At 61.6% G+C, this 26,939-nt stretch overlaps 1 protein-coding gene across 19 annotated transcripts in view; it reads left to right on the top strand.

Annotated features, from left to right (window-relative positions):
• Window positions 1-25,247, top strand: part of SRCIN1 (SRC kinase signaling inhibitor 1) — a 79,390-nt gene extending 54,143 nt beyond the window's left edge. For 10 of the 19 annotated variants that reach the window (XM_052785346.1, XM_052785347.1, XM_052785348.1 and 7 more), the window contains 16 exons: window positions 7,696-7,888; window positions 8,223-8,421; window positions 8,607-8,700; window positions 9,132-9,961; window positions 10,347-10,439; window positions 10,647-10,690; window positions 11,028-11,206; window positions 11,456-11,631; window positions 11,907-12,037; window positions 13,095-13,242; window positions 14,125-14,437; window positions 14,816-15,065; window positions 15,290-15,444; window positions 15,561-15,713; window positions 16,480-16,611; window positions 18,442-19,132. In XM_052785346.1, coding sequence (XP_052641306.1) covers window positions 7,696-7,888; window positions 8,223-8,421; window positions 8,607-8,700; window positions 9,132-9,961; window positions 10,347-10,439; window positions 10,647-10,690; window positions 11,028-11,206; window positions 11,456-11,631; window positions 11,907-12,037; window positions 13,095-13,242; window positions 14,125-14,437; window positions 14,816-15,065; window positions 15,290-15,444; window positions 15,561-15,713; window positions 16,480-16,611; window positions 18,442-19,011 — 3,660 coding nt within the window. In that variant the 3' untranslated portion in view covers window positions 19,012-19,132. Of the gene's footprint in view, window positions 1-918; window positions 1,353-1,683; window positions 1,794-7,695; window positions 7,889-8,222; window positions 8,422-8,606; window positions 8,701-9,131; window positions 9,962-10,346; window positions 10,440-10,646; window positions 10,691-11,027; window positions 11,207-11,455; window positions 11,632-11,906; window positions 12,038-13,094; window positions 13,243-14,124; window positions 14,438-14,815; window positions 15,066-15,289; window positions 15,445-15,560; window positions 15,714-16,479; window positions 16,612-18,441; window positions 19,133-19,508; window positions 19,931-21,676; window positions 21,815-24,093; window positions 24,202-24,335 lie in introns of those variants that run through there. The other 9 variants (XM_052785345.1, XM_052785350.1, XM_052785351.1 and 6 more) reach the window with 9 other exon arrangements.
• The last annotated feature ends 1,692 nt before the right edge of the window (window positions 25,248-26,939 follow it).

Here is a 26,939-nt window from a genome sequence, read left to right as displayed (position 1 = left end):
ACCTACAATATCCATGGAAAGGCTTTTCCAGGTGTGGGGAAGGTGAATGGGCTGTGTCCGCTGTTTTTTCCCCAACCCTTTGTTTCTGAGATCCATTTACCCAGGCAATGGCGCGGGCTGGGAGCAGTGGTCTGGACCAGGCTTTCAGAGATGTCCCCTTCAGCTCTGGCTTGTAAATATTGACTGTCCCATCCAGCTGCCGGCACGCTGGCCCTGCCCTGCGGAGGCTGCGCTGCGGTATCACGGTCCCTGCGCTGCCAGGAGGGATGGTCCCTTCTAGCTCCAGTGAGCCAAACCCTGGGAATTCAGGGGAGGAGGCCTCAGGCACCAGGCTGGGATGTGCACACAGGCAGGGGTAGGGATGCAGGCAATGGCTGAGAGAAATACATATTTTTATTCTTTTTTTTGTTTCTAGATAGGGAGAGGCAGGGCTGGAGAAGAGGGATGGAGAGCAAGGGTCCAAGAAGCATCAGGCGGGAGCCCCACGTGAGGGGTCCCGTTGCCCTCTCCCATGGCTACTCCCAGCACCGGCTCCGAAGGATGCCGTGCCAGGAGATGGCACAGAAAGGTGCGGCGGCTTACCCTGGTCCCACAGCAAGAACCTGGGGTGAGTCCCAGCTCGGCGATGGCTCGAGCACCGGCACAGCAGTGATGCCGAAACATCCTTCCCCGCTCCCGGCTTTGTAGCTGGAGGCTGGTGGGGTCTCCTCATCCCCAGCACAGCCCGGACCATCGGGGTGCTGAGCTCCAGTACCCATCCTGAGAGCTCAGCACACCACCAGATGGGACCTGTAGTCAGATGCTGGATTAAATGATGAGAGGGGGATTATGAGGAATTAATCCAGATCAGTGTCCAACCAGGGGCTGGAGCTGGGTTTTATGTACTTGGTAAATAACCGGTTGCATTGCTTTGCCCAGGGCTGGCCTTGCCAGCTCCATGCCAGCTGTTTCCCAAGCTGGCCGGAGTGGATTTTAGGGGGCCTTTGCCTTTATCCCCATCATGCGGCGCGGCAGAAGAGATGCAAACAGATGGGAGCTGGGAAGGTGGCAGCGTGGCAGAGCATCGCGGCTGCCCGGGACCTTTGCAGGGCTCCATCCATCCGTCCAAGGGCGATGCCCAGCCGGCCCCAACGCGCTCCAGTGCATCGTCCCTGCCAATGGGGCAGGATGGAGCGTGAGCTGGGGGGGTCTGGGGGCTGCCGCCGGACCCAGCCCTTGCAGCAGCTGCCCAGCACAGCCTGGGCTGCTTCACCTGGTGATACTGGGGTCCTGGGGAGAGGCTGAGCTCGGGGCCAGACGCTGCCTGTGGCATTAGCAAGGCGAGGGCTTATCCTTCCCAGCTGCGAGTACAGGTCTGTATCGGTGCTTGTGGGCTGTGTTCTGGTTGTCTCAGCTGGTTTTTGGGAGGGGAGAGGGGCTGGACTCTCTGCCAGGACAGGCTGCAGAGCTTGGGCTGAGCTGGGAAGAGTAAGAGGGAAGAGGAGCCGTGTGGTCAGGGACCCCCCCTCTACTGCCCGGTCTCCTTGTTGCAAATAATATTCTTACCATGGCTGAAACACCCCTGAGCACCGCAGGTTGCTGAGTGCTGGTGTGTGTGATGTACAGAGGGGTCAGGCAGAAACGGGCCTGAAATGGCTGCTTTCTTCTCGGGTCAAGTCCGACATTGCCCTCGGAGCCCGCTGTGGGTAGGAGCGAGGTGCTGGCGGAGGTTCGACTGTCTCCGCTGTGACAAAACCTCTGCTCCATCTCTGAGGGTCCCTTTGCAGGGTCAGGCTTGCTGCCTGTCTTAGGAAGTGAGCGGAAATATTAATGAGCTCCGGTGGCTTTGAGTTTTGCATGGGAACAGCTGCGGAGTGCCCTGCTCTGTCCCGGGGCAGGATCCTTTCCCCACACATTTTTTTCTTGGTTTTTTTTTTTTTTTCTCTTATCTTCTTTAAAGTGCCCTGTGGGAGGTCCAGAGCTGCTTCTCTGCCCCAGGTTTCCCAGCTCTGCTCCCTCCAAACTCCTTCTGCCACCTTTCTCTGTGCCCCTGGTCCCTCTGCTCCTCTCCTAAACTTTCCCCCTCTTCCCTGCGGCCATCTCGGCTCTCCATCGAGACCGAGCAGCTCCGCTGCTTGTCCCTACTCCCGTGGGATAACTGTGGTGCCCATCACCACCAGATCCAGAGGGACAGCCCTGCTCCTCGCCCGAGTCCCCCAACACCGCTGGCACCTCGGCTCCTTCCCTCCATCCAGCCCTGAGCATTCAGCCTGCAAAGCCAGGGAGGGTAATACTGGAGAGGGGAGAGGGGTGTGGAAGAAAGGAGGGAAGGATGGGGACAAGAAGAAGGGAGGGGAGAGAAGGAGGAGGGAAGAATCCTTACCTAGCCAGGCAAATATAATGAAGCTGCTTCAGCACTGACAGTAAAGGGATTGTTTGGAGTTTTAGGAGCTAAAAGAGTCGCTTAATTGTATCTTTTTTTAGCTCTGACGAGAGAAAAGACAAAAGCCCCCAAGTCTCCCTTCGTTCCCCATCCCACCTCTTTTATATAAGACTCCCAGGGAGTTGCGGAGGGGCTGGGGATGCTCCTGTCCCCGCCGGCGTGGGGGGATGTTCCCGCTGCCTTCCTCAGGAGGGGCCTGGGGGGAGCCGGGTGCTTTGTGAGTGGGTTTTCACTGGGAAAACCACCAAAATAGCACCCATGATGCGCTCCCAGCTTGCGAAGCTTCGCCGATGCTTCTGCATCGCAGGAGGCTCCCGGGGGCTTCAAACCGCTCCCTGGCAGATAGCGAGCAGGTTTCTTCCCCAGGGCAGGCTGCAGTCACCCTGAGCTTGGTGCCCATCGCCCCATCGGCCGCAGCTCTGCCCTCCCAAAAGTAAGCTGCTCCACACCTTTCCCACCCGCGGTGCCCCGCTGCCCCGTAGCCTTGGGCGGCTTTTGTTTTGCTTTTGGGCAGCTGCACTCCTTCGCCTTCTGCTCACGAACCTGCTGCTTCCCATGCTCCGAACCGTGGAGGGGGGCAGGCACCGGGACCCCAGGCTCAGGGGAGATGCCGCTGCTGCCCCTGACCCTGAGCTGGACTCCCAGCACACGTCACCGTGGCAGAAATCAGCCAGGCATCGTATTAACCCTGTGTTGTGACGCTAGTTCAGCAAGAAATGGGTCATCTCCCAGCATGGCATTGCTGCGGCGCAGGGACAGCAAGCGGGAGAGCTGCGTCCCCTCCCCTCTAGCCCCTCGCTGCCATCGCGGGTGGGTTTCGGATGCCGTGGGGAAAGATCTCGGTGCCCACAGGAGACATCGGGTTCTTCTGAAGCTGCAGGAGACCGAGTCCTTCATGTGGGGTCTGGGCTTGGGCAAAACTGCCCCTGGGGGGGGCATAACTGAGAAGGGGAGGGGGCAAAACACCTTTGCTCCCAGGCTGGGGGTCCCAGGTGGGTTTTGGTCACCTCCCTGCAAAGCGCTGCTGCAGCAGCTGGGATTTATCCTGCACGTCCAGAGCCTTCCCCAGCTGGGAGCTGCGTGGGGTGGGACGCTGCACGGCCGCAGCCGGCCGCGTGCAGAGCTGTGCCCTGGGTGGGCGCGTGGGTGCCAGCATCGATCCTCGCCACGGTCTGGTCACTCGGGGCTTTGATACGCAGCAGGCAGGAGGGAAGGTGAGGATTTGGGGATGGAAGGTGCTCCCAAAGCAGGAGGATATTACGATCGTTATTGTGCGCATAGCACTTGACTGTTGCAGCCTTTGATATCTCCTCCACGGCTGCGGTGTGTGATATGGTCTGGGCAAACAGAGAATACCCTTTCCCTTCTGGAGACGGTGGCGAGGGTTAGATGTTTATTTTCATCCTGCATTGGATTGAAAGCTCAGCCCATGCACCCTGAGGACTGGCCCCGGCAGGCACACGGGGAGCCGGAGCCTTGCGTGCCCCCAGGACCGGGGTAGCACCCGCAGCCCCATGTCTCCCCCTCCAGCCTGGGGCAGCGCTCGGTGGGGTGGCATGTTCCCCCGTGACAGCAGGGGACATCCATTCTGTCGGTGCAGATGCTGGCACAGAGAGGTCCAGGCACTGTTCGTTCCAGGATAGCACCCAGCAAGGCAGGATTGGGCCCCCACCAAAGCATCTCCAACGAAGCAGGGATCTGGGCACCCATTTTAGACTCCACGGTGATGGATGAAGCTGCATGAAAGCGTCAGGTCCCACCGCAATCGGGGTGAGCCACGGCCTCGGTGACTGCGATCACGTCCCACCTATTCCGTGGGAGGGCTGTGAGTGCTGCGAATGGGGTTGGGGGGGGGGAAGCGGAGCCGTCCCGTGGGCTGCCGTGGGCTGCCGTGCCACGTCGGCACCAGCCAGCGGCAGGGGCGGGACGCAGGATGTGTGGGGGCTGAGTTGTCAGTTAACGTATTATTTTATTCCAGGATAAGTCATTAGTGAGGCAGAGCAATAAAAAACAGCTCCCTTGGAGTCAGCTCATTAACGGTCTGCTGGAGGCCGAGGACGGAGCAGCCGCTGCGCTCCCCGCTCGCCGAGCATCTCAACTCCCCGCTGCGGCTGCAAGGATCCGTGGGCACCCGGGTCCCGCAGCTGCACCCTCCGGCAAAGCCGATGTGGCCGAAATAGCCACAGGCGAGAAATGGCAGAGACACCACCCCTAGCACTTCTAGAGTCGTGTCCCCCCCCCTCCCACCGCAGGGTCGGTCCTTTCCAGCTCGCCAGCATCCTGTGTTGGCCCTGGGTGGGTGGGTGGGTGGGTGTCCCGTGCCCAGGAGCGGAGGGTCCCCTGCCCACGGAGGTGCCTTGCGGCGAGGGGTGCCGGGGAGGGGAGTGTGCGGCTCTTGCCCTGGTGCCAGCGAGGGTTTTGTGGGGCCGCTGGGTCCCTGCTCGGGCCGGGAGAGCACATTGTGCTGAGCATCAGGCCAGAACAGTCCCTTCCAGGCTAAAAATCCATTAATTTCCATCTTGCCCTTTTTTTCCTTTTTTTTTTTTTTTTGACTGATGCCATAATTAGCTCCATCAGATGAGCTTAATTACTTGAGGTCAGCTGCAACCCCAGGGCAGAGGCAGAAGGCAGGAGGGGTCCGGGCTCACCTGGAGCAGCCAGCTCTTCCCACCACCACGCTCCCGCAGCCATCCCGCAGGCTATAGGGACCGTACTGTGTTGGGGTGCTGTGCTATAGGGGCTGTAGGGACTGCAGTGCATTAGGGTGCTGTGCTGTAGGGGCTATAGGGACCATGGTTCATTACGGTGCTGTGCTATAGGGGCTGTAGGGACTGCAGTGCATTAGGGTGCTGTGCTGTAGGGGCTATAGGGACCATGGTTCATTAGAGTGCTGGGCTATAGGGGCTGTAGGGACTGCAGTGCATTAGGGTGCTGTGCTGTAGGGGCTATAGGGACCATGGTTCATTAGAGTGCTGGGCTATAGGGGCTGTAGGGACTGCAGTGCATTAGGGTGCTGTGCTATAGGGGCTATAGGGACCATGGTTCATTAGGGTGCTGTGCTATACGGGCTGTAGACACCATGGTTCATTAGGGCGTTGTGCTTTAGGGGCTGTAGGGACTGTGGTGTGTTGGGGTGTTGTGCTATAGGGGCTGCAGGGACTGCAGTGCATTAGGGTGCTGTGCTATAGGGACTGTGGTTCATTATGGTGCTGTGCTATAGGGGCTGTAGGGACTGCGGTGTGTTGGGGTGCTGTGCTATAGGGACTGTAGGGACCACGGTTCATTAGGGTGTTGTGCTATAGGGACTACGGTGCATTAGGGTGCTGTGCTATAGGGACTGCAGGGACCGCAGCATGTTGGGGTGCTGTGCTATAGGGGCTGTAGGGACCGCAGCGTGTTGGGGTGCTGTGCGGAGGCACGCACACCGCAACAGCCCTTAGCAACAAGGATGCTACATGGCAACGCGGTCTCAGCCGTCCTGTCGTGCCACGGGGAGGGGGAGGCAGCGATCCCCCCCGTCGGGTAAATCAATTTTTTTCTTATGATTATTTTCTCCAGACAAAACGCATCCTGGGGAGGGGGGGCTGTGAGCCAGCCGCCTTTTGTCATCCCCTGTGAAAGCTCGAGGGCTGTTAAAGCCCAGCCCAGATGTGGTGGGCTCTGGCTGGGGGGGGGTTGGGTGGGGGGAGCAGAGAGGGATGGATGGAGACAGGGCAGGGTGAGACCCCGCTGGCACGGAGCAGGGGAAGGAGCGGAGAGAAAAGGGCTGCCAGGAGGGCAAAGCCAGGCTAAGCTGCAGCCCCGGCAGCGTGAGTCGCATCCTGGCCACGTGCTGCCTGCCCCATCCCTGCGCTTCCCTGTGGCCAAGGATCCATCCTGGGTTGGGAGCTGGGGGGGGGGCAGCACCGCAAACCCAGAGCAAGACAGCCGGAGACGGGGGACCGCAAGCCCTCAAGGTTTCCCAGGGCTGTGCAAGGGCAGGGAGCCCCAAAAAACCAGCTGCTACGCCCCAAAGACCTGCACACTGGGACCATAGGGGAGAGGAGACTGGTGTCTCCATTGCGTTCTGCTCACTGCGGTTTCCTTACCCGCCGCGAAGCCCCCCCCAGCCCCCCGTGGCTGGGGGATGCGCTGGCCCACGTTCAGTCCTGCCCCGCTTCCCTTTCTTAATGTAAGATTTCAAGCATCTGCGCTGCCAGCGTGCTTTGTGCTAAAATAACAACAAAACTAAGCAGTCAATTTTCCAGCAATTAGCTACAGTGAGAACATTTCAAGTCCTAGAAAACCCCGCCCCGCAGGATTAATTAAATCTTCCAATTAATGTCTAATTTAAATGATGATGATGGCTGTTATCATTTCATATTGATTTTTCTTCTTGGTCTTAAAATAGAGCTGTTGTCCCTTCCATGCCGCCTTTTCCACACCCCAGGAGCTGTTTGTTCTCTCGGTTTGATTTGTCAACGTTAAATGCGTGTCTGGAAAATCAAGCCTTGTATTTCGGGGTATTGACAGGCAGCGTTTGCTCCGCTGCCAGGCGGGTACCTGTGACAAGGGGACTCGGCTGTGTGTTTGGACATGTTTGTGCAGAAAGCCCACGTCCGTAGCCTGAACTTCTATGCAGTGGATATACGCTCGGCCATGTGAAATTGGACTCCTGGCATATTAAATTTTTACCGCTATAAACCCAAACCCATTACTTTCCCCCGACTCAGGCAGCCATAAACCTTGCCGCTGCTTTGCTTCCAGAATAAGGCGGGCATTTATGTTTCCCAGGAGCTGGTTCATTGGTGTAATGGATGTGTAACCTCCTGTAATTGCTAAGGTTATTCCAGTGCTTGCATACAAGCCCTGGCTCCATCACCAGCTAGCTAGCGCTGGTTTTATTTCGAGTGGGTTGCCGGTGGGGGAACTCAAAGGCGCCTGGAACGGCACCGGGAGGCTTTGAAATGCAGCGTGCTGCCAGCCTGAAGCGGAAAACGTGAGCGAGCAATTGCAGGAGGCAAGGGCACTGTAAATGGTTGTACATGCTTAGAGCAGGAGATGGAAGAGGCCTCGAGCTGGCGCTGTATCTGGACCACGCTGGTGTGCTGACTCAGCTGGGGATCCAGGACTGAGCATCCCTGGATGCGGCTTAGCCTCACCCGAGCCGCTCCATCCCAGCACCGACCTCCGGAGGAAACGCGGGAGCAGCACATGGCTGCGTCCAGGGGAGCGGACCGGGGCTGGGGTCCCCAGCGCAGCTCTCCTCTGACCTCTCTCCTCTCCCCTTCCAGACGAGGAGCTCCCGACACTCCCAGGGCTCCCAGCCCGGCTTGGCCGATCAAGCCAAACTCTCCTTCGCTTCGGCCGAATCCTTGGAAACCATGTCGGAAGCAGAGCTGCCCCTGGGGTTCAACAGGATGAACCGGTTCCGGCAGAGCTTGCCCTTGTCCCGCTCCACCAGCCAGACGAAGCTGCGATCGCCAGGTACCCTCGGGGCTCGGCATCCCCCCGGGACGGGCAGCACGTACCTGCCCGGCCACCGCCAAACATCTCTGCCCACCTCTGCGGGTGGATGCCGGCGTGTGCCGGGTGTGGGATCGGTTTGTATCTGCCCAAATAAGCCCAGGAGGAGCGGGAGGCACTGCACGTTGTGCAGCGTGGCCGAGGAGGATGAGCTGCCTTCGGCCTCGCTGCTCCGGGGTGAGGTTGGGTGGCCGGAGGTGGGCAAACCTCCATCGCTGACCTCGGCGCATCTTTGGCGTTGCATGGAGAAGGGGTGCGGGCACACCTCACCACTTTCTGCTCCTTCTGCTTCCAGGGGTCCTTTTCCTGCAGTTTGGGGATGAGACGAGGCGCGTCCACATCACCCACGAGATCAGCAGCATGGACACTCTGCACGCCCTCATTGTCCACATGTTCCCCCAGAAGCTCACCATGGGGATGCTGAAGTCTCCCAACACTGCCATCCTCATCAAGGACGAGTCGCGCAACGTCTTCTACGAGCTGGAGGATGTCCGGTGAGGGGGGGGGGCCTCAGAAATCCACCACAGATTGATTTTCCTTTTTTTAAGAGCATGAAGAGCGAGGAAATTAGTGGGATGAAAGCAGAAGGGTGGGTGTGGGTGCAGTCCTGTGGCTGGGACTTGCTGGGGGCTCGGTGGCTGCCTGTCCCAGATGCTTATGGCTCTGCCTCTTCTTTCAGCGATATCCAGGACAGAAGTATCATTAAAATCTACAGGAAAGAGCCACTCTACGCCTCGTTCCCAGCCTCGCACATCACCAATGGCGACCTGAGGGTAAGGGGGAACGGGGTGTCACAGGGAGAGCCTGCGGTGTGGGTGCACTCAGCGGGCTGGGACCAGTAAAGAGAGAAAGCGATGGAGACAAGGACTGGTAATTTTGCGTGTTTGTGGAAGGAGTAATGACTGTGATTTGTCTTGCCCGGTTCCAGCGTTGTTAAGTGTTACTTCAAGAGAATGGATGTTTGGGGCCTGACAGCAGGGTAATAAACATGATAATTAGGGGATTCATCAGAATAAATCATCCCACTCCTGGGTGGGAGTGAGGGAGCTGCCTTTTGCCAAGGCCAGGTGAAGATGCAGAATCTGCAGACCTTGGTCTTTGGAGAGGTGCAGCAAGGCAGGGTCCCAGCCAGGTAGAGCAAGGGCAGGGGGGCCAGCCCGCAGGGACGCGGTGCTGACCCCCACCCCGCCGCCCCTTTCCGCAGAGGGAGATGGTGTACACCTCCAGGGAATCGTCTCCCACCCGCCGGCTGAACAACATGTCCCCGGCTTCCCACCTCACCTCGGGCTCCCCTCCGCCGGTGCTCCAGTCCTCCTCGCCGTCCCGTTCCCGCATGTCCTACAGCGGGGGCCGCCCGCCCTCCTACGCCGGCAGCCCCGTCCATCACAGCGAGCGTCTCTCCAACCTGCCGCCCGCCCAGGGCGTCTCGCCCAGTCCCAGTGCCATCCTGGAGCGCCGGGATGTGAAGCCGGACGAGGACTTGGCCGGCAAGAACGTGGTGCTGGTGAAGAATGAGGGGCTGTACGCCGATCCCTACGGAATGGTGCACGAGGGCCGGCTCAGCATCACCTCCACCCAGTCCCTGGCTGGCATGGGAGACCCTTTTGGCTACTCGGGGGGGCTGTACAAGCGGGGGTCCGTTCGCTCCCTCAGCACCTACTCGGCGGCCGCCCTGCAGACGGAGCTGGAGGACAGCCTGTACAAGCCCAACGCGCCCATTTACAGCGACACATATGGACCCGGCTTGGGTTTCCGCATGCCCCCCTCTTCCCCGCAGAAGATGGCCGATGGCCGGCTGGTGGACGTGCAGCCGGGGCAAAGCCCGCACAGCCCCTACTCGGGACCCCCCAGCCGCTCCTCACCCGTCCGTCAGTCCTTCCGCAAGGACTCCTGCTCCTCCGTCTTCATGGAAAGCCCCGTCAACAAGCCACGCAATCCCAGCTCCTCTGGTCCTCCGGAGCTGTTTCCCGGCCCCAGCGATCGCCCGCTCTCGGGGTTCGGCTCCCCTGGACCAGCTAAGGATACGGAAACGAGGTAAGAAGGGGCGCGGGAGAAATTCCCCCGTGGATGTGAACTTTGCTGCTCGGACAGTTGTCCGTCGGTGCAGCTGGGGAGGTAGAGGAAGAGCGGAGGAAGGTTTTGCCCTGTCGCCACGGCGGTAGAGGTGCCAGGATGGGTAATGAAACACCAGATTGTGCAGGGCTGAGGGGAGCGATTGGGGGTAGCTGGAGGCAAGAAGAGAGAAGGAATGAAGGGGGTGGATATAGCTGGTGACAGCCGTGCTGCCATCTCCCTGACGTCCCTCCTGGGACTTGCAGGGACCCGGTGGGTGGGTGCGGGTGAGGCTGGGACAAGCCTGAGGGTGTCCGTGGTGCCGGAGCCAGCTCCTCACCCGGCCCCTCTCCCTTCCCCATGGCAGGGAGAGGATGGAGGCGATGGAGAAGCAGATCGCCAGCCTGACGGGGCTGGTGCAGAGCGCGCTGCTCCGCGGCTCCGAGGCCGAGACCCCCAGGTAAGGAGCGGGAGGGTAGGGGTGGGACCCCAGGGTCTCCTGCGGGGAGTGGGATGCTTCCAGCTGGGCTGTTTGCTGCCGAGGCTGGGGGGTCCTGCCTCCCCTCCCCGGGGGACACCAGCCCCCGCCATGCCCCTGCATCCCCCTGAGCCGGTGAGGACAGAGGTGCCGGGTCCACGCTCGCTCCCCTCTTCTCCTTCATTGCAGCGAGAAGACAGAAGCCACCAACGGCGGGACCCCCCCATCAGCGTGTAAGTGACTGGAGAGCCAGCCCTTCGCCCCACAACACCCCCTCCCTCTGCCCCGCGGCTGCTGGGAGTCCCAGGGTGGGCACAGGAGAGGGGGCTCTGCAGCTCCCACCATGTGCTGGCAGCCAGTGGGACCCCCCAGTCCCACTAAGGGGCAGCTCTGGGGTGACTTCTCCTTGGAGCCAGCGTGGGGGCAGCGGGTAGACCACCCAGAACTGCTGGACTGAAGCACAGGGTGGGGAAAGAGAGGTCTTTCCCGGGAAAGCAGAGGAGCGGAGTCTGCAACCTCCCCCGGGGTGGGCTACCTTCCCTCAGCAGCCTCTGCTTGCCCTCCCCGCAGCGACCAGCCGCAGCGGCATGGGGACACCGGTGCCCGCGCCCCCGCCGCCCTCCGCCACCAGCACGCCGGCGGGGCAGCCCACTGCCATCACCCGCTTGCACATGCAGCTGCACCTCCACGACCTGCAGCAGAACGCCAGCGACCTCCGCAACCAGCTGCAGCAGCTCAAGAAGCTGCAGGTGGGTACGGTGCGGGGGGGGGGTCCCCAACCTAGCCCAGCTCTTACTGGGGTGGGTCCAGCACCAGAGCAGGAAGATCCCCCTTTCCCGGTGATTTTGCACGGGGTTGGGTGTGGGAGAACGAGGGGATCCCTCCCCACGCCGAGCTCAGAGCTGTCCCCACAAGTGGCCAGCCCTGCACCCACACCGGTCCCCATCGGGGGGGATCTTGCCCAGCCTGAATCCCCCCCCCCCTCCTCGTCCCTGCAGCTGCAGAACCAGGAGACGGTGAAGACGATGCTGCGGCGGACGGAGACGGAGATCAGCGTGCGGGTGACGGACACCATGCGCAAACACGAGGACCCCTTGCAGCGCCAGCGCAGCTTGGTGGAAGAGGAGCGGCTCCGCTATCTCAACGAGGAGGAGCTCATCACCCAGCAGCTCAAGTGAGCCAGGGCTGGCGGCGGGACTGGGCGTGCAAGTGGGGAGGGGGTCCTTGCACGCTGATCTTGACGGGTCAGACCCTCCGTGGGTGTAAATCGGCAGCTCTGCACGGTGCCAGGCCACAGCCTTGACCGCATGTCTAGCGTGAGGAGGGGTCCCCAGCCCGCTTGTCCTCTCCCCTGTGCTGCGTGGGGGACCTGCCAGGCTGGCCACCCCCGGGGGCTCTCCAGCATCCCGGAGCAGCAGTGACACCCCTGCCCTGCCTCTGTGCTCACAGTGACCTGGAGAAGTCGGTGGAGAAGATCCAGAAGGATTTGGCCCACAACCACCGGCTCATCCCTGTGCAGGAGCTGGAGGAGAAGGCAGTGGTGCTCAAGCAGCTGGGGGAGACGCTGACAGACCTGAAGGGTGAGGACGTGGCCGGGTCCGGGGCTGGGTGGCAAGCGGAGCCTGCCCGCATCTCCCTGCTCCATCCTCACACGGGGGGCTGCTCCAGGTTGCCCCTGGGTTTGCACGTTCGCACCTGCCGGTGTGTTCTCCTGCATCCCCAGGGCAGGTTCCCCGTGGTGCCTGTCAGCGTTGTGTGTGTCCTGCGGGCTTTGGGCTGCTGTCGGGTTGAGGGCTGCACCCCACGCTCCTGCTGCCTGCCCCTGTTTGCTCTGCTAGCTGTCCAAGTCAGTCCTGCGGACTCTGCCTGAGTCCCCCCCCCCCGCCAACAGCTCACGGTTACTTGGAACTGCTGCCTGCCCGTCCGGTGGGACCTTGCGCTTGCCCCCCGCCGCGCACGTTGTCCTTGATTTTGCTGGCTCCTGCAGCCTGCCGTCCCTGGGCTGTCCCCATCCTGCCTTTTGCAACCAGACGCCCAGCACCTCGATTCAAAGTGGCAGAGCTCCTGCCTGCCAGAGCCAAGGCAGACAGTAAACGATGATTTGGCAGCAGTTGCTGAGGTTGCAAGAAGCGGGGGCTACAGGGAGGGGGGAGTGTGGGGAGGGCCGGGGGGCACAGGGCAGAGGTAGAAGCAGCTCCGCTTTCCTGCAGCCTTTCCATAAAGTCAGACTGATGCTGAGCAGCCGGGATGGCAAGCAGAGCAGCAGGCAGGGAGCCAGGAGCAAACTGCTCCACATCAGCCCCTGCCGCCGAGTCCCCGGGGTCCTTGGTACCAAGCCCCCAGCTCCAGAGCAGTGTTTGGTGCCTGTGGATGTGGAGGGGGAACCTTCAGGGGCTAAAATCAGTGCTTGCGGGTGAATGGAAAAGGGATGATGGGCACGGGCAGCAGGAGGGACACCAGCCCAGGCTTCCCAGGATTCATCCCATTCTGTCTGGCAAGGTGCTCTTGCCATGGATATGATGGCCGTGGTGGTTTTGGTGGGTGTGGGGTGCCCTGGCACTGCCAGCCGGGCACCGGGAGGGGGTCCCCGGCACGATGGGGCCCTGATGACACCCCCCCCCCACTCTCCCACCCCAGCCCAGTTCCCCAGCCTGCAGAGCAAGATGCGGGTGGTGCTGCGGGTAGAGGTGGAAGCAGTCAAATTCCTCAAGGAGGAGCCGAACCGCCTCGACGGTCTGCTCAAACGCTGCAAGACGGTGACGGACACCCTCGCCCAGATCCGCAGGTGAGCCCCAAGCCCCAACCCCGGCCTCTTGAGCACCTTGGAAGACACAGCCGGTCTCTTCAGTTGTCCCTGTGCCCCCCCCGTGTGTGTGCCGGTATCCTCTCTGTGTCACGGATCCAAATCCTAAGGGCTGCTGAAAAAAGGCTCATTTTTCTGCTAAGGATCTAAAAAATGCCCTCGGTCCTTTCCAGTGTGTATGTGAGAACCCCTCTTTTTAAACTGACTTTTCCTTATCACCTTGAAAAAAGCGCGGTCGTATCTCCAGATAGAAAGGCAACCCTTAGCGTGATCAGAAGTCTCTTTCCTGAGGAGCAGAAAAACGTTCTGCTGGAGAAAAATCATCTTCCAGATCTAACGATAGTGGCAGGCTGGGCCGTGCACCGTGGCTGAGCCTACCTGCCTCTTCCCATTACAAGACCTTTCGGGATGGCTTACAGCTCGGCCACGCTGCAGGAGGAGCGCTCCGGCACCGGGCTCGCCTCGGGCTCATTGCTAGCCTGGTTTTCTACAGAAATGAGCTTATAAGATCATGCAGTGTCTGAATCTGCCTACCTGTCATTCCCCAGCCCTAATAACTCCTGAATCCCAAGGGCAGTTTCAGCCAGATCTGACGGAGGGGCAGGATTCGGAGAGATCCGATTTCCTACGAGGTTCATGAAAGTGGACAGCCAGGTAGAGGAGCTCATTCGTGTGCTCCCCCAAGAGAGGCTGTAGCATCAACTCCAACTCCTTCCTAGACATCAGAGAACCTAAACCTTCAGCCACGTAACGCAGAGTTGCAGGAGAGCAAGTTTTTTTTGTGGCGTGGCTTGGAAAGGGTGCAGTAACCCCCCCGCCCCGTACCGTGCAGCCACCCCAGCACCTTCGCTCTGTCCCTGGCAGGCAAGTGGACGAGGGCGTGTGGACCTCCCCCAGCAACCTCAGCCAGTCCCCCAAGAAAGTGGCCCCTGAGACCGACTTCAGCAAAGGGCTGGATTTGGAGATGCCCACCAGCCCCCCAGTGAACCTCCACCACCTGACGGCTGTCACCGAGACCCTGGCCATGCCCAGCTTTGGGCACAGCCCCCCCCAAACCCAGACCCATCCCTCCAAGAGCAATAACCCTTCCCGAGCTCCGGAGATGGTACCCGCCAAGACGCAGACGGGGCCGGAGACCCCCAGCAAGAAGAGTGCAGACAAAGCTGTATCCGTGGAGGTGAGAGCCTGCGGTGGGTTCCTCAGCTGGGGGGGGGGTTGGGGGCCTCTTCTAGAGGGTCTATCCCTATGTCTCCCAGCTGAAACTGGGGACAGGAACTGGGTCCATCCTCCTCCTTGCTGGGTTTGTAGCCATTGGGGTGTCTGGAGGGTGGGGAGCCCCAGGTGATGCAGCCTTGGGAGCACCCCCAATTTTACTCCGAGGGGTGTGCGGCTTGGGGATGGGGGCAGCGGTGGCCGCCCCCCGCCAACTCCTCCCGGGCTCGACAGCAGGTTGGGGGGGGCAGCAAGCAGAGCTGTGGGTCACCTCCTGCCTGCAAGGGCAGGAGAAGCTGCCGCATGGCTGGGGGCTGCAGCGGGCTCTGCCTGCCGTCCGCAGGCTGCCGAGCGGGACTGGGAGGAGAAGCGGGCAGCGCTGACCCAGTACAGCGCCAAGGACATCAACCGACTCCTGGAGGAGACGCAAGCCGAGCTGATGAAGGCCATCCCCGACCTGGAATTCGCTGCCAAGCACAAGCAAGCCACGGGCAGCGGCAGCGCTGCCTCCACGCCTGAGCACAAACCCTCCAAGCCGCAGCACGCACCGAAGTCGGGGGGCAAGGGGGACCCCAACGGCCGCAGGGGATCAGGTACGGCGTGGGGAGGGCTGGGGTCCACCTCCGGATCCTGGGGCTGGGGGGTGCGTGGTCCTGCGTGTCCCCTGGCCGTGCCATCGCCGGTGGGTCTCCCCGGGCTGAGCCGTTTGCTGCCCCGAAGGGAGGTTTATGCCCGGGGAGGCAGCGGGAGAGCCTCGGGTGTTGTATTAGAGGGGCAGGGAAAGGTCTCGTGCCCTCACAGCATCGTTTGTGCCCAGACGAACTGACGGTTCCACGGTACCGGACCGAGAAACCCTCCAAATCGCCGCCACCTCCCCCTCCACGCCGGAGCTTCCCCTCGTCCCATGGGCTGACCACAACCCGCAGCGGCGAAGTCATCGTCACCAGCAAGAAGGAGCCTGGTTTTATGAAGGTAGGGAGCGGGGCCATGGGATGGCTGCTGGGCTGGACTGAGCCGGTCACCGTCGGCAAGACCAGCCCCGGCTCCTGGTGCCCCCCACCCCTCACCGCCCTGCTCCCCCCTTGCAGAAGGCCGAGTCGGAGGAGCTGGAGACCCAGAAGCCCCAGGTGAAGCTGAGACGGACGGTGTCGGAGGTGGTCAGGCCGGCGTCCACCCCTCCCATCATTGCGTCTGCCATCAAAGACGACGACGACGAGGACCGCATCATTGCGGAGCTGGAGGTGAGCGCGGGAGGGGCTGCGGGATGCCCCAGTTTACCCGCACTGGAGGCGATGCCCGCCCTGCCCTGTCCGCTCGCGCGTGGCTGTGCCCAGCTCCGGGCAACTGCGGGGAATACCTTGGGATCGGGTCCGGGGAACGACATCCCACACATCGGCACAGCAGTGGGCTTCCCCCTCCTCGCCTGTATCCCAGCAGCAGCGCGGTGCCGCAGGGACGGGCGGCACGGAGCAGTTGCGCCCTGCCGGACCCCTCGCTGGGTTCAGGTGCTGCGTGCCCGGTTCACCGTGTCTCTTCAGCACTTCCACCCCATCTCGGGCTTTAAACCGAACTCATTTGTTTTTTAACGCTACGCAGCTTCAGCTGGAGGTTCGCTGGGTTTTGTGCACGGGCCGCCCTGCAGAGATCCCACCTGAGATGCTATCCTCAGGCTCTGAGCTCCCCCAGGCTGGCTGTGCCCCACGTCCTCCCCCCGTTTGCTACGGGCAAGGTGCCCAAGTGGGTAGTGGATGGCTTTTTGTTGGCTGGGTTTCCCCCAGGAGGCAGGGGAACCAGTGATGCTGCAGGCAGTGGGACCGGCGATGTTGCTGGCAGCAGAGGGACGGGGGTGTCTCCGCGGCTGACGAGAACAGCCGATGTTTCGCTCGCTGCCGACGACTGCCAAGCCCTGGTCCTGGCGTAACCCTGACAAGCATCCCTGCAGGCATGGGCTGCATCGTCATTACCCTCAAGCCTCCCTCCTCCAACCCCCCGTGTTTGACTCCCCAGGTGTTTCAGAGAAGCTCTGCCTCCCCTTTCCTTCCCAAGCTCCGTTACGATCTGCTCACGGCTGCCGTCTCCCCTGGGCACGCAGACATGTGGCCCAACGGAGGAGCCTCCGTTGCAGCCGAAGGATGGAAGGTAACAGCTCGCTCCGAGCGACGATCCCTTCTCCTGCCGACGGGCTGCACTTTAACCACCTCCTCTCCCGCCTCTTTTTAACTCACTTCTGCTTCTTTCTCTGATTTAACAAACTAATGGCTTCTCTCCACTCCCTTGCTCGCCGCCACTGCGTGTACGGCACTGACATGGCACAGGACCGAGCACTAACCCATGCAACAGCAGCACGGGGCTGCTGCAGCTCCCGTCAGGGCCAGATCCTGCAGCTACATGGATGGGAGGAAGGAAGGGGCCACCCCAGCACCGCACCGGGCAGGGCACGGGGAGGGCTCACCGCTCTCATGCTGCACTGGGTGCCTGGGGTGGGTGTCACTGGAAGGGGGGCCGTGGTGGGCGATGCATGTTGTGCCCTGCGCAGGGAGACCCTACTCCATGTGCATGATGCGTGTGGAAGGTGAAGGAAGGGCTGGACCGGAGGCCAGCGGCTGCTGGGACTCACTTTGGCTTGTGCCCATCACCCCTCCCGGCTGCTGAGCGGACACAGCCCGGCTCCCTCCCGGCCCTCCTGCCCTCCATCCTCCCTTGGGATCTGGGGTGGAGAGAGCAGGAGGAAAGAAAAGTGCCCGGAGAGTGGATGGGATGGAGCGGGGGATGCCCAGGGTGGGAGAACAAGGGGGCAAAGAGCAGGACAGAGGGTGCTGCTGAGCCCCTCACCAGAAAGTGTCTAGTTGAGGTGAGCTCTGGTGGGGGTCTGGGTACATTGCAGGGGTCCCGCTGGCTCCCTCCCCTCTCCTGGGAGACCCAGCACCAGGGCTGACTCAACCGCGGCTGCCCCCAGAACAGCATCTCCTCTCCTTGCGGGCAAGGACCCCTCTCCCCAGAGCTTGAACGGGTCCAGCTCCGGACCCAGAGCTCCGTAGCCATCCCAGCACTCGTGCCTCCTTCCCTCTCTGCCCCGGGTGCTACTCAGAGCCCCAGGGCTGGGACACGAGTAAGACACGTTGAGCCAGAGCAGACATCGCCTCTGCCCATCCTGTGCCACCCGGCAGCATGGAGTGACTGCTGTACTGCCTTGCTTTGCCATGAGGCCGCGGTGCCGGTGCCGGTTGCACGTGGAGCCCCCGCGGAGGCGGCAGCCCCCCCTGGCCAGGGCAGGGATGGCTGCAGCTGCAGGGGGGCACCTCTTCTGCCAGAGCATCTCTCCTGCTCGCCTTCCTAGGGCACGGCTGGCTCTAGTCCCCCAGGCATTGCACGGCTCCTTGCATCTCCCTTGGGACAAGAACAGAGAGGTGGGGGAGGAAGGACAGCATATTCTAGGTGACTTCTTGCTACTCGGGGTTTTAAAGGGCTGGTGCCCCGTGGCACCTCATCTGCGACGGTTCGTCCCCTGCCTTCAGCTCTGCTGGGAGCAGTGGTGTCCTGTGGGGCCAAGCACCCCGCGAGGGCTGGGCTCTGCTCTTGCACCAGTGCCGTGCCAGTTTATACCAGCATGGGAGAAATCCGAGCCGGACTGCGGCAGTCGAATTTCCAAAGGCGTGCGGGAGGTGCAGCAACACCGACTCATTTTTGCTAAAAACTCCAGGCAAGTTATTGCCAAAATCTCACAGACCCAGGTTGCCTTAAGCACAGTAGAAAACCAGTCCCTGTCCATGCTGTGGGTACCGATGGGACGTCAGGGCTGGGCAGGAGGGAGCCGAGCATCTCCCTTCATGGCCAAACACCTCCCTGCAGCACTACGATGCCCGGAGACACCAGCAATGGGGGACCCAAGTAGTGTGTGTGGACATGCAGTGCTCCCCGGCAGCTCCCGCTCTCCCCCCGGCTCTTAATCTGTCTGAATTCTCTACCTAGGAGCCGTTGGCCCTGGCAGCCCCGGGGAGCAGGGCTTTCTCCCTCCCGCAGATTGTGCTCACCGAGTGGGTGTCCGAACCGCCGTCCCCCGAAGCCGAACCGGAGGTGTGGGTGGAAACGGGCTGCTCGGAGCACGGGGACCTGGCCGGCAGCGGAGGAGCAGGAGGGGAGCTTACACCCGAGGGGGGAAGGAAATGCTGTGTGTCTCCTGGCATCTCCAAAAAGTCTCCGTCCGCACCTGGGTACCCTCCAGCCTCAGCCCCGCAGCCCCCGAGCAGCCCATCTCGGGGCCATGCCCATGCAACCGGAGAGACGTGGAGGTTCCCTCTAGCAGCCAGCAAGGTCCCGTCTCTCTCAAAGCTTAAAACGAGCTGTCCCGCGGGGGGACAAGGAGGGAATGCTGCTCTGAACGCTGCCGGTGGGCAAGAAGGCAGCAGCAAGGCTTCTCACCAAAGTCCCTTGGCTGCACAGCCTCCTCGTCCCCGGGGTCCCGCAGCTGGAGAGGCAGCGGTCCCCTCCACCGGTGCAGGCAGCAGAGGGTCCGGCGCCGTCCCCCCAGTTTCCCGGTGATGGGGACCCCCAAGGAGGAGCCAGGCAGAGCGTGCGGGAGGCATCGCTCCCTCCTGGAGACTCTGCTGGGGTTTGCAAACAAGCACGAAGGGAGGACACCTCACCAGCCCCAGCCTGCCCAGTGCCAAATCCCGGAGCTTTCCCAGGCAGGGATCCAGCCCCGCAGGGAAGCAGACAGTCCTGGGCTGAGTGTCTCCAGGAGCAGGTCGCTGCTTTCTCGGGGCCAAGCCATTGCGCAGCATCGCAGGGCCGGGGTGGCATGGCTCCGGCTGCCGGCGGCAAAGGTGGCTCGGAGGACACCGGGGCGGGGGGGAAGGCGGCGGAGGGGCTCCGCAAAGGGCAGTTGTCCCCTCACCGCTCCATGACTGCGCGCAGCAAGGAGATTTTTGAAGGCACGTACCAGAGACTGGATAGCCTGGAAGAAACTATCCGTGAGCTGGAAATAACCATCAGTGAGATCAGCAGCCATCCCTCGGTTGAATTTGTATTCCCTAAAGAACTGCTAGGACAAGCGGGATCCAAGGATGCTGGCGAGGAGACCAAGGAAGGTCTGGGGGATCTCAAACGCAGGAGCTGTGATGATGGGACTGCCCTGGACCTCAGTCAGACCAAAGATGATGCTCCCGAGAGTCCATCTCCAAGCAAGACCAAGCCACCTCTGCTACCCAAGCCGCAGCTCCCCCTCGACACTCTGCAGGTTTATTTTCTGTTATCCCTCTTGCTGTGCTCTGCCCTGGACTCACTCTGATGTCTCTCTTCCTCCACCTCTACCTGCTCCCTCTCTGTGACTCTACCTCCAGGCAGAGCCAAGGTGGAAAACAAATCTCCTTTTCTCCCTGTCACTTGAACGGGTTTGGGAAGCGCAGGCAAACAGGAGTGAGACTGCAGGCAGCAGAGCTGGCAGCGTAAAGGCAGGCGGTGCCGGTGCCACTGGGTGCCCATCCCTTGCTGTGCATAGCACCGAATTAGACCCTGGCTATCTGGTATCTTCTGCCCTGGCAGGTTTTGGGGTTGAGCACTCCGCTGGTGAGAAGCATGGGGCTGGTGATGAGCATCCCACGGGGCCGGCAAGGGCTGGGTGCACTGGGTGATGAAGCAGCATCCCTTGTTTTGCATAAGCACTTTCCTAATGAACTGCAGTTTGAGCATGGCAGCTGTTTCTCCTAATTAAATCACAGCGCGGGCTCCCTGAAGCCATCCAAATTGGTTTCTGCTGGAATCCGCAGCAGCCGCTCGGCTGGCTGAATAGCTGGGAAAAGAGGGGGGAAAACACCCTGAGCCGCTCCGACGTCAGCCTGCTCCTTTATTAACAGTCAGCGCTGGGGAATAAATCTCCTTTTTCATTTGCAGCAATTATCTCAGCCCCGGTTCTCGGCGACACTGTGGCCCCGTTGCGGTGCTCTCGCTGGGTGAATGGGCCGTCAACCGGGTGTAGCTGCAATTTCTCCTGTTGTCAGCTCCCCCTGCACCGCCGGAGCCAGGCAAACTAGAACCGGAGCTGCGGGATGGATTTATGGCTGTGGCTGGCACGGGCACGGGTACGCACAAAGCAAAGCTCAGCTCAGGGTTTGGCAGGAGAGGCTGCGCAGTCGGGGCTGGCTTAGTCAGTCCCGAAAGCAGAGTGGGAGAGGGCAGGTCTTGTGCCACCTTTCAAGGATGCTGCGAGTTGGTTGTGAAGGCTGAGATCCAGTGCCTGCTCGTGCCAGGGATGCTGGGGCACTGGGGAAAGTGCGGTGCAGGCAGGAACTGGATTTCCTTGTCCTGTGGGGTACAGGAGTCCCCGTGTCCCATCCGTGGGACCATTGAGGATCACAAAGCAGGGCAGGCAAGACAGGCAGCGCAGAGAGCTCTGCCTGCGCTGATTTATTAACCTGGCCCCACTGCGATAACCCGTTGGCCCTCTCCCGTCGGAGGTGCAATCTGGGCAGCGATTGCACGTCTCCGGGGCAGCATTGGCACTGCCAGTTTTGCTGCCTGCAGCAGCTGGTCCAAGCCCAGCACGGGACAGGCAGCAGGCAGCAGTGATGGCAGGGAGAGAGGATCTGGGGTGCCCCAGGCAGTGGGGGGACACATGGTGAGCCTGTGGCGTGTGGCATTGCCCGGGCTCCCGTGCGGGCACCGCTTTAGGGACCCACAGTGCCAGGGGACACGCGTACAGGTACCGCTTCCCTCGCTGCTGCTTTTGCAACTCTTTGTATCTCCATCTGTGCACAGCTAGTTAATAAAAACCTCTGTATTCCCACTGCCGCCGTTTCCACCTGGAATCTGCTTCTGCCTGCCGTCGCCTCTTTTCCTTTCTCTTGGCCGTGCACCCCTGCCCCGGCGGGGATGCTCTCCTCCTGCCCTCGGTCTCCCGGTGTTTGCCGTGTCTGCCCCTAACTCCCTCTTTGCGTTGCAGCGGTGGCTGTCGGTAAGTCCTGGCTGGTTTCTGAGCTCACCAAAGCGCTGCCCGATGTGAGGGCTCCTTTGGCACATGGAGCCGGTGTCCCCGGGTTTCCCACCGTGGGCTGTCCGGGCAGGGATGGCACAGTGGTGCCGCGGGGGCTCGGCACAGCTCCAGGCATCCAACGCCCGGCGCTGGCAGTGCCCAGCTGCCAACGGCGCCGGTGGGGGCTTCCACTCGCCGGTTTTAACTTCTCTTTCCCCAAATTCTCTGTCCCGACAGAGCGGTGGCGTTTCCATCCCAGCCATGAAGGTGGTGAACCCGGCATCCCGGCTGAAGCAGAGCCAGCAGGGCAGCCCCGACAAAAGCAAGCACATAAAGCAGCGGATGGAGTACATGCGGATCCAGGGCCAGCAGCAGGTAGTCTATCTCTAGCACCATTCCGGCCGGCTCTCCTGGTAGCAGGGTGAGCCGCAGGCTGCCCACGGCCTCGGCATCTTCCTCGCTACCTTGTACGGGCGAGGGTGTGGATGGAGGGCACCCTGTGGGTGCTGCTTTCGGGGACTGGGCGCTCTCGGTGTGTCCCTTCATCTTGGCTGAGCCCGGTGGGGCTGGGGATGCAGGGACCTGGCTGTCGGAGCGCAGGACGGGCTCTCGCCCCGGTTTGCGCCCAGCGTTGGTGGTTTCCGTAGCTGGCTGCTGGGGACAGGGACACAACTTTGTGCTGAGAGTGGCAAACTCATTACCGGTGTGGTGTGAGGCTGAAGCTGGAGTCATTTGTCCCCCAGCCCTTTGTGCCAGACGGACAGGGCTGAGCCCCAGCATTGGTCCCCTCACCCTGAGGGACCTCGAGACCTCTTTGCAGAACGTCTTGGCCACGGCGATGAGCGCTGCAGGGCCATGTGCTTGGCACAGGGGCTCCAAGGGGCTTCGCTTACCCGGGGCTGGGGCTGCCCAACCTCTCCTGGGAGGTTTCAGAGAGCCAGGACCCTCCATGCACCGTGATGCCATGTCCGCAGAAGCAGCTCATCCCGGGAGCAGGGCAGGGGGATGATACCCGGGCACCCGGCAGCGTGGGGAGAGGGTGGGGGGGGCCACAGCAGCTGGAAGAGGAGCGTTTTGGGATGGGATGTTGTGTCCCCCACCCCGGCCCAGCACCCACCCCCTCTCCCATCCCTGGGGACCGCTCCTGCCGTGGGCGGCGGGGCTCACTCCCCTCTGTTCTTGCTGACACCCCAGTGCTGGCGGTGGCTCTCCAGCTTGCTCAGGCCACAGGCAAGGTAACCACAGCCAGTTCCCTGCCCTCCACCCCCCCCTCGCCTCTCCTCTCTCCCCTTCCAGCCCTCCCCTCCCACCTCCTGCCCCCGCGGTGGGCAGCAGGACCACGAGCGGGTTCACCCCATCCTCTCCTCCCTGCTCCCCGCTCTGTGTCTCGATCCCCTTCCCTGGGCCTGGAGTTAAACCACCCAATAAACCCGATTTTGCTCATTCTGTTGGATCCATAAACCCTGTTGGCTAAACTGGAGGTTTTTCCCAGCTCCCTGGAGCTGTAGCTGGGTCGGAGGGGATTTGATGCAATTTGGGCAAATGTCGCATGAGCAAAACGGGCACCTCATTCCCCCCTCTGGCTCCGGCAAGAGGGCTCAGCACCCCCCCCCCCGTCCCCCCTTCGGCTGCTTTGACACCGGGTCGGAGCCACGCAGGTGCTGTTTGTCGTGACCGCAACTGAGATGGTCTCAGGGCAGTGGCGAGACGTCCCCGGGCAGGGTCCATCCTCGAGGTTGGGGTCTCCCTGCCAGTCCCCTCCAGCATACACACGTGCATGTGGGTTTTCACACCCCTGCAGAATCAGGGAGAGATGGGGGGGGGTGGTCCCTCTGCCCCCTGTCCCAGGGCTGCCCCATGGGCTGGGAAGCAGAGAAACACCGGCCGAAAGGGCTGTGCTGGGAGCCCCGAGGGGCCGGGAAGCATCTCCTGGTCCCGGGGACCCCAGGGAGGCCACCAAGTCCCCTTCCCCGGTGGCCACACACCAGCACAGTCCCCGCTGCCCAGTGTCACCGTGCTCCTCCTCGGGGCACCCTGTGGCAGCATCGGTCACCCGGCCCCTGGCACCCACCGGTGCCCTCGCTGGGGTGGCCGGACCAGGAATTTTCTGCTGCTTCTTTGCCCTCGCTGCCCTCCCTGGGCAAGATTTGGCCGTGCCCCCACCCAGCAGCCCTGCAGCGGGGGCGAGGGGAGGACTGGAGGATCCCTCTCCCCATTCCGGGAAGGTTTATGAGCATCCTTCCTTCCCGGCATCCCGGCTCCCTTTGGACCAGCTTTTGCATGACTAGGGTTGGGTCACGTCACTGCCGGTGGTGATGGCACCAGCACGGTGGGCGTAGGGGACCGGGGTGGGCACCGTCACCTCTCGAGGAGCCGGGGCTGGCGTGGGGGCTGCCGAAGCTCTGCCCTGCTCGGCTGAACGGCACCACGGCGGCAGCCCCGGCGCCAGCCGGCAGAGCTGGGCGCTGTGCCGCGCGGCGTGCGCGCCCGGTCTAACTCTGCCCTTCTGTCCCCCCTCCCCGCCTTTCTCCCCTCTCCCCTCCGCCCGCCCGCCTCTGTGTGTGCCTGTCTGTCCACATGTCCGTCTGTCCGTCTGTGTCTCTCTCTCGTCTCTCTCCTCCTCCTCCTCTCGGGAACGGCCCCTTCCCATCCAGTAACGCGTGGGACCAGCTCATCTCGTGCTCTGTTTGTGGTGGACCTTTTCCAGCTGCTTGACCTCAGGCCTAACTCAATGCTGCTTCTGAACAAACTCCTGTTTGGTTTCCTCCCCCCCCCCCCCCGTTCCTTTTTTTTTTTCTTTTTTCCTTTCTTTTGTCTTTTTTTTTTAAGAAACTGTCTGACTTTCCTCCCCTTTCTCCTCCTCCTCCTCCTCCTTGAATCTTGCTTTTCTTTCTAGGCCGCTAGACCATCTAAAGAGGCTAGTGAGACTTCCCCCGCGGTCTCAGAAAAACCCGCATCTGGCAGAACATCCATCCCCGTATTGACTTCCTTTGGGGCAAGGAACTCCTCCATCTCATTCTGAGCATCCTTGCCAGCTCCACCCAACCGCTCTCCTGCTCCTGGGGCCGGGCTTCTCTCTTCCTTGGGCTCCTCCTCCCTGGGACTTGTCTTCTTGAGGCACCTGGAGGGATCGCCACCCGTCCCTCTCTTTCTGTTTTTTTTTCAATGTCTTGCTCCAATGTGGCCGACCTCGTGTCTCGCCTCTGCTCCGCCACGGCCCGACTTGTGTCTCGCCTCTGCTCCGCCACGGCCCGACTTCTGTCTCCCATCTCGCTCCGCAATGGCCAACCAGCCACTTTCTGTTTCTCTCTCTCTTTCTCCTCCCTTTTGCTTTTCTTTTCCTTTTCGTTTCGGTTCGTTTGGGTTGCTGTTGGTTTGGTTTTTCTCCCTCCCTCCCTCCCCCCCCCCACCATTTTCTGTTTATTTAAGAGCTCTCAGAGCTTCACTCCACCGGTTTCACCAGCTTCAAGCAAGGAGGACGCCGGGCAATGCCCGACCCCACTGCCCACGCGGGCAGCACCCATCCCACCCTCGGAAAAGTGGAAACAGCGGCTGCCGAAGAAGCCCCCAACATCCCCCGACCCGACCCGCTCGTTCCCCCGCCGCCGCCGAGCATCCCGGCATCCGCGACGCCGACCCGCCCGGAGGAGAGGATGCTCGGCGCTCCGGCCAGGTCACGGCGATGGGTGACGGGTGGCACCGCGGCCGGGCTGCGTCCTTCGCCGGCCGAGGGGTCGGCGCCGTCCCGAGGGGGTGTCGCTGCCGCCGGCCCCCCCGCCAGCCCCGGCATTCCCCAGGGACGGGGGACGGTGCGAGGGTTGGGGAAGAGGGAGCCGGGAGAGGTGTCGCGGGGTGCGCGGGCATGCCGGCGGGGCTGAAGGCCGAGGATGTAAAATGGGGGGGGGGAGATGGAAACGGGTCGAGGCGGGGTGCCCGTCCCCCCTCGGGTCGGAACGTAGCACTTTAAATGGTCGCCCGGGTGGGCGCGATGGCTGGGGCAGAGGGATGCTGTGATGCTTGGGGGGGGGCTCCGACCGCGCGGGGACACCCTGCCAGACCTCCGTCCCCTTCCCGAGCGCCAAACGCCCTTGGGGACAAGCAGGCAGGATGGGTCCCCGCAGCCCCCCGCTCCGGCAGAGGTGCCGGACGGGGCCCCCACGCCGCAGCTGGTGACCCCACGGTCCTTCCCCGGGGTGGGGGGGAGCAACCCCAGCCCCGCCAAACCTGGGGGGGACCTGGTGGGGGGGGGGTCCCCAGGGTGCAGGGCAGGCGATGGCTTGCCCGTGTCCAGCACCCATGAGCACAGCCGAGCCGGCCGTGTGCCGGGTGTGCACCGGGTGTGCGTGTGTGTGCATGCGTGTGCGCTGCGTGCGCCCGTACCCAACGCTGCCGCCAGCGCAGCCCAGCCGCAGTGCAACACGAGATCGAATCACTCCTTTTGTTGGCTAGTTTGTCCTTGGGTTGGTTTTTTCTTCTTTTTTTAATTATTTTTCTTCTTTTCCCCCCCTTTCTTTTTTTGTATATCAATCATTTTTGTACAGAAGAACGAGCCTTTTTTGAATAACAAAGAGAAAAAAAACAAACAAAAAAACCAAAAAAAAAAAAATCATGATGCAATTTCTTTGGATTGCAAAAAGCAACTCTTTACATTTAAGTGAAGTGTCTTAACATTTTATATTGTTTTAAAAAATATATTTACATATTATATATATATAATATACGTAATATAAATATATATATAAATATTTAAAAAGAAAAGAAAAGAAATAAATCTCTTCACGTCTGGTATATTAGGGGGTGGATTTTCTTCCCTGGTTAGACTATAGCTCCTTGTGATTTGAGAGGGTCGGTTCCTAGCGGCTTGTTAGCCCTCCTGCTGAGTTCGCACCCTCCGTCCAGCACCTTCCTTGTCCCATTCCCGTCCCCGTCCCTCGCTGGAGCGGGGGTGGAAGGGGCTGGGTGCCCCCGGGGACGCTGACTCCCACGGGTGACAGCCCCGGGGTGCTGCAGCACCCACCTCCCAGCAGCAATAGCAGTCACTTGATGCGTTTTATTTAATTTTTAATTATTTTTCTTGGTACCAAAGTGAAACACTGTAGCAAAGCCGCAGCTTCTTATGGCCGGGACATGCTGGGGGGGGGGTCACCCCTCTCCCCCAGCACCGTCTCCCCCCCTTCACAGCCCCCCCGACCCACACCCGTCCCAGTGCTCCCATGGGGCTGGACGTGCCCCCCCTCTGTCCTGCCAGCACCCATGGAGGGGGGGGACCTGCAGACAGCCCCCCCCCGCACCTTGCTGTCCTGGGGGAGTGAGGGAGACAAGTGCCACCGTCCCCCCCCCCCGGGGACATGGACATGTGGGTGCAAAGGGGTGTGGGGGGGCTGTAATTAGTGCAGCCCCATCCTGGTAGCACCCATGGGTGTGCCGGGACACCCATCCCGCTAGGAGCAAGCTCCCGCTGTCGGGGGGGGGGGCATTCCCTTTGCTGCACCCCAGCTTT

Source organism: Harpia harpyja, chromosome 4 (assembly GCF_026419915.1).
Source record: "Harpia harpyja isolate bHarHar1 chromosome 4, bHarHar1 primary haplotype, whole genome shotgun sequence".
NCBI classification, from domain to species: domain Eukaryota; kingdom Metazoa; phylum Chordata; class Aves; order Accipitriformes; family Accipitridae; genus Harpia; species Harpia harpyja.
The sequence above is the reverse complement of the archived record's forward strand: the minus strand, read 5'-3'. Positions and strand labels throughout refer to the sequence as shown.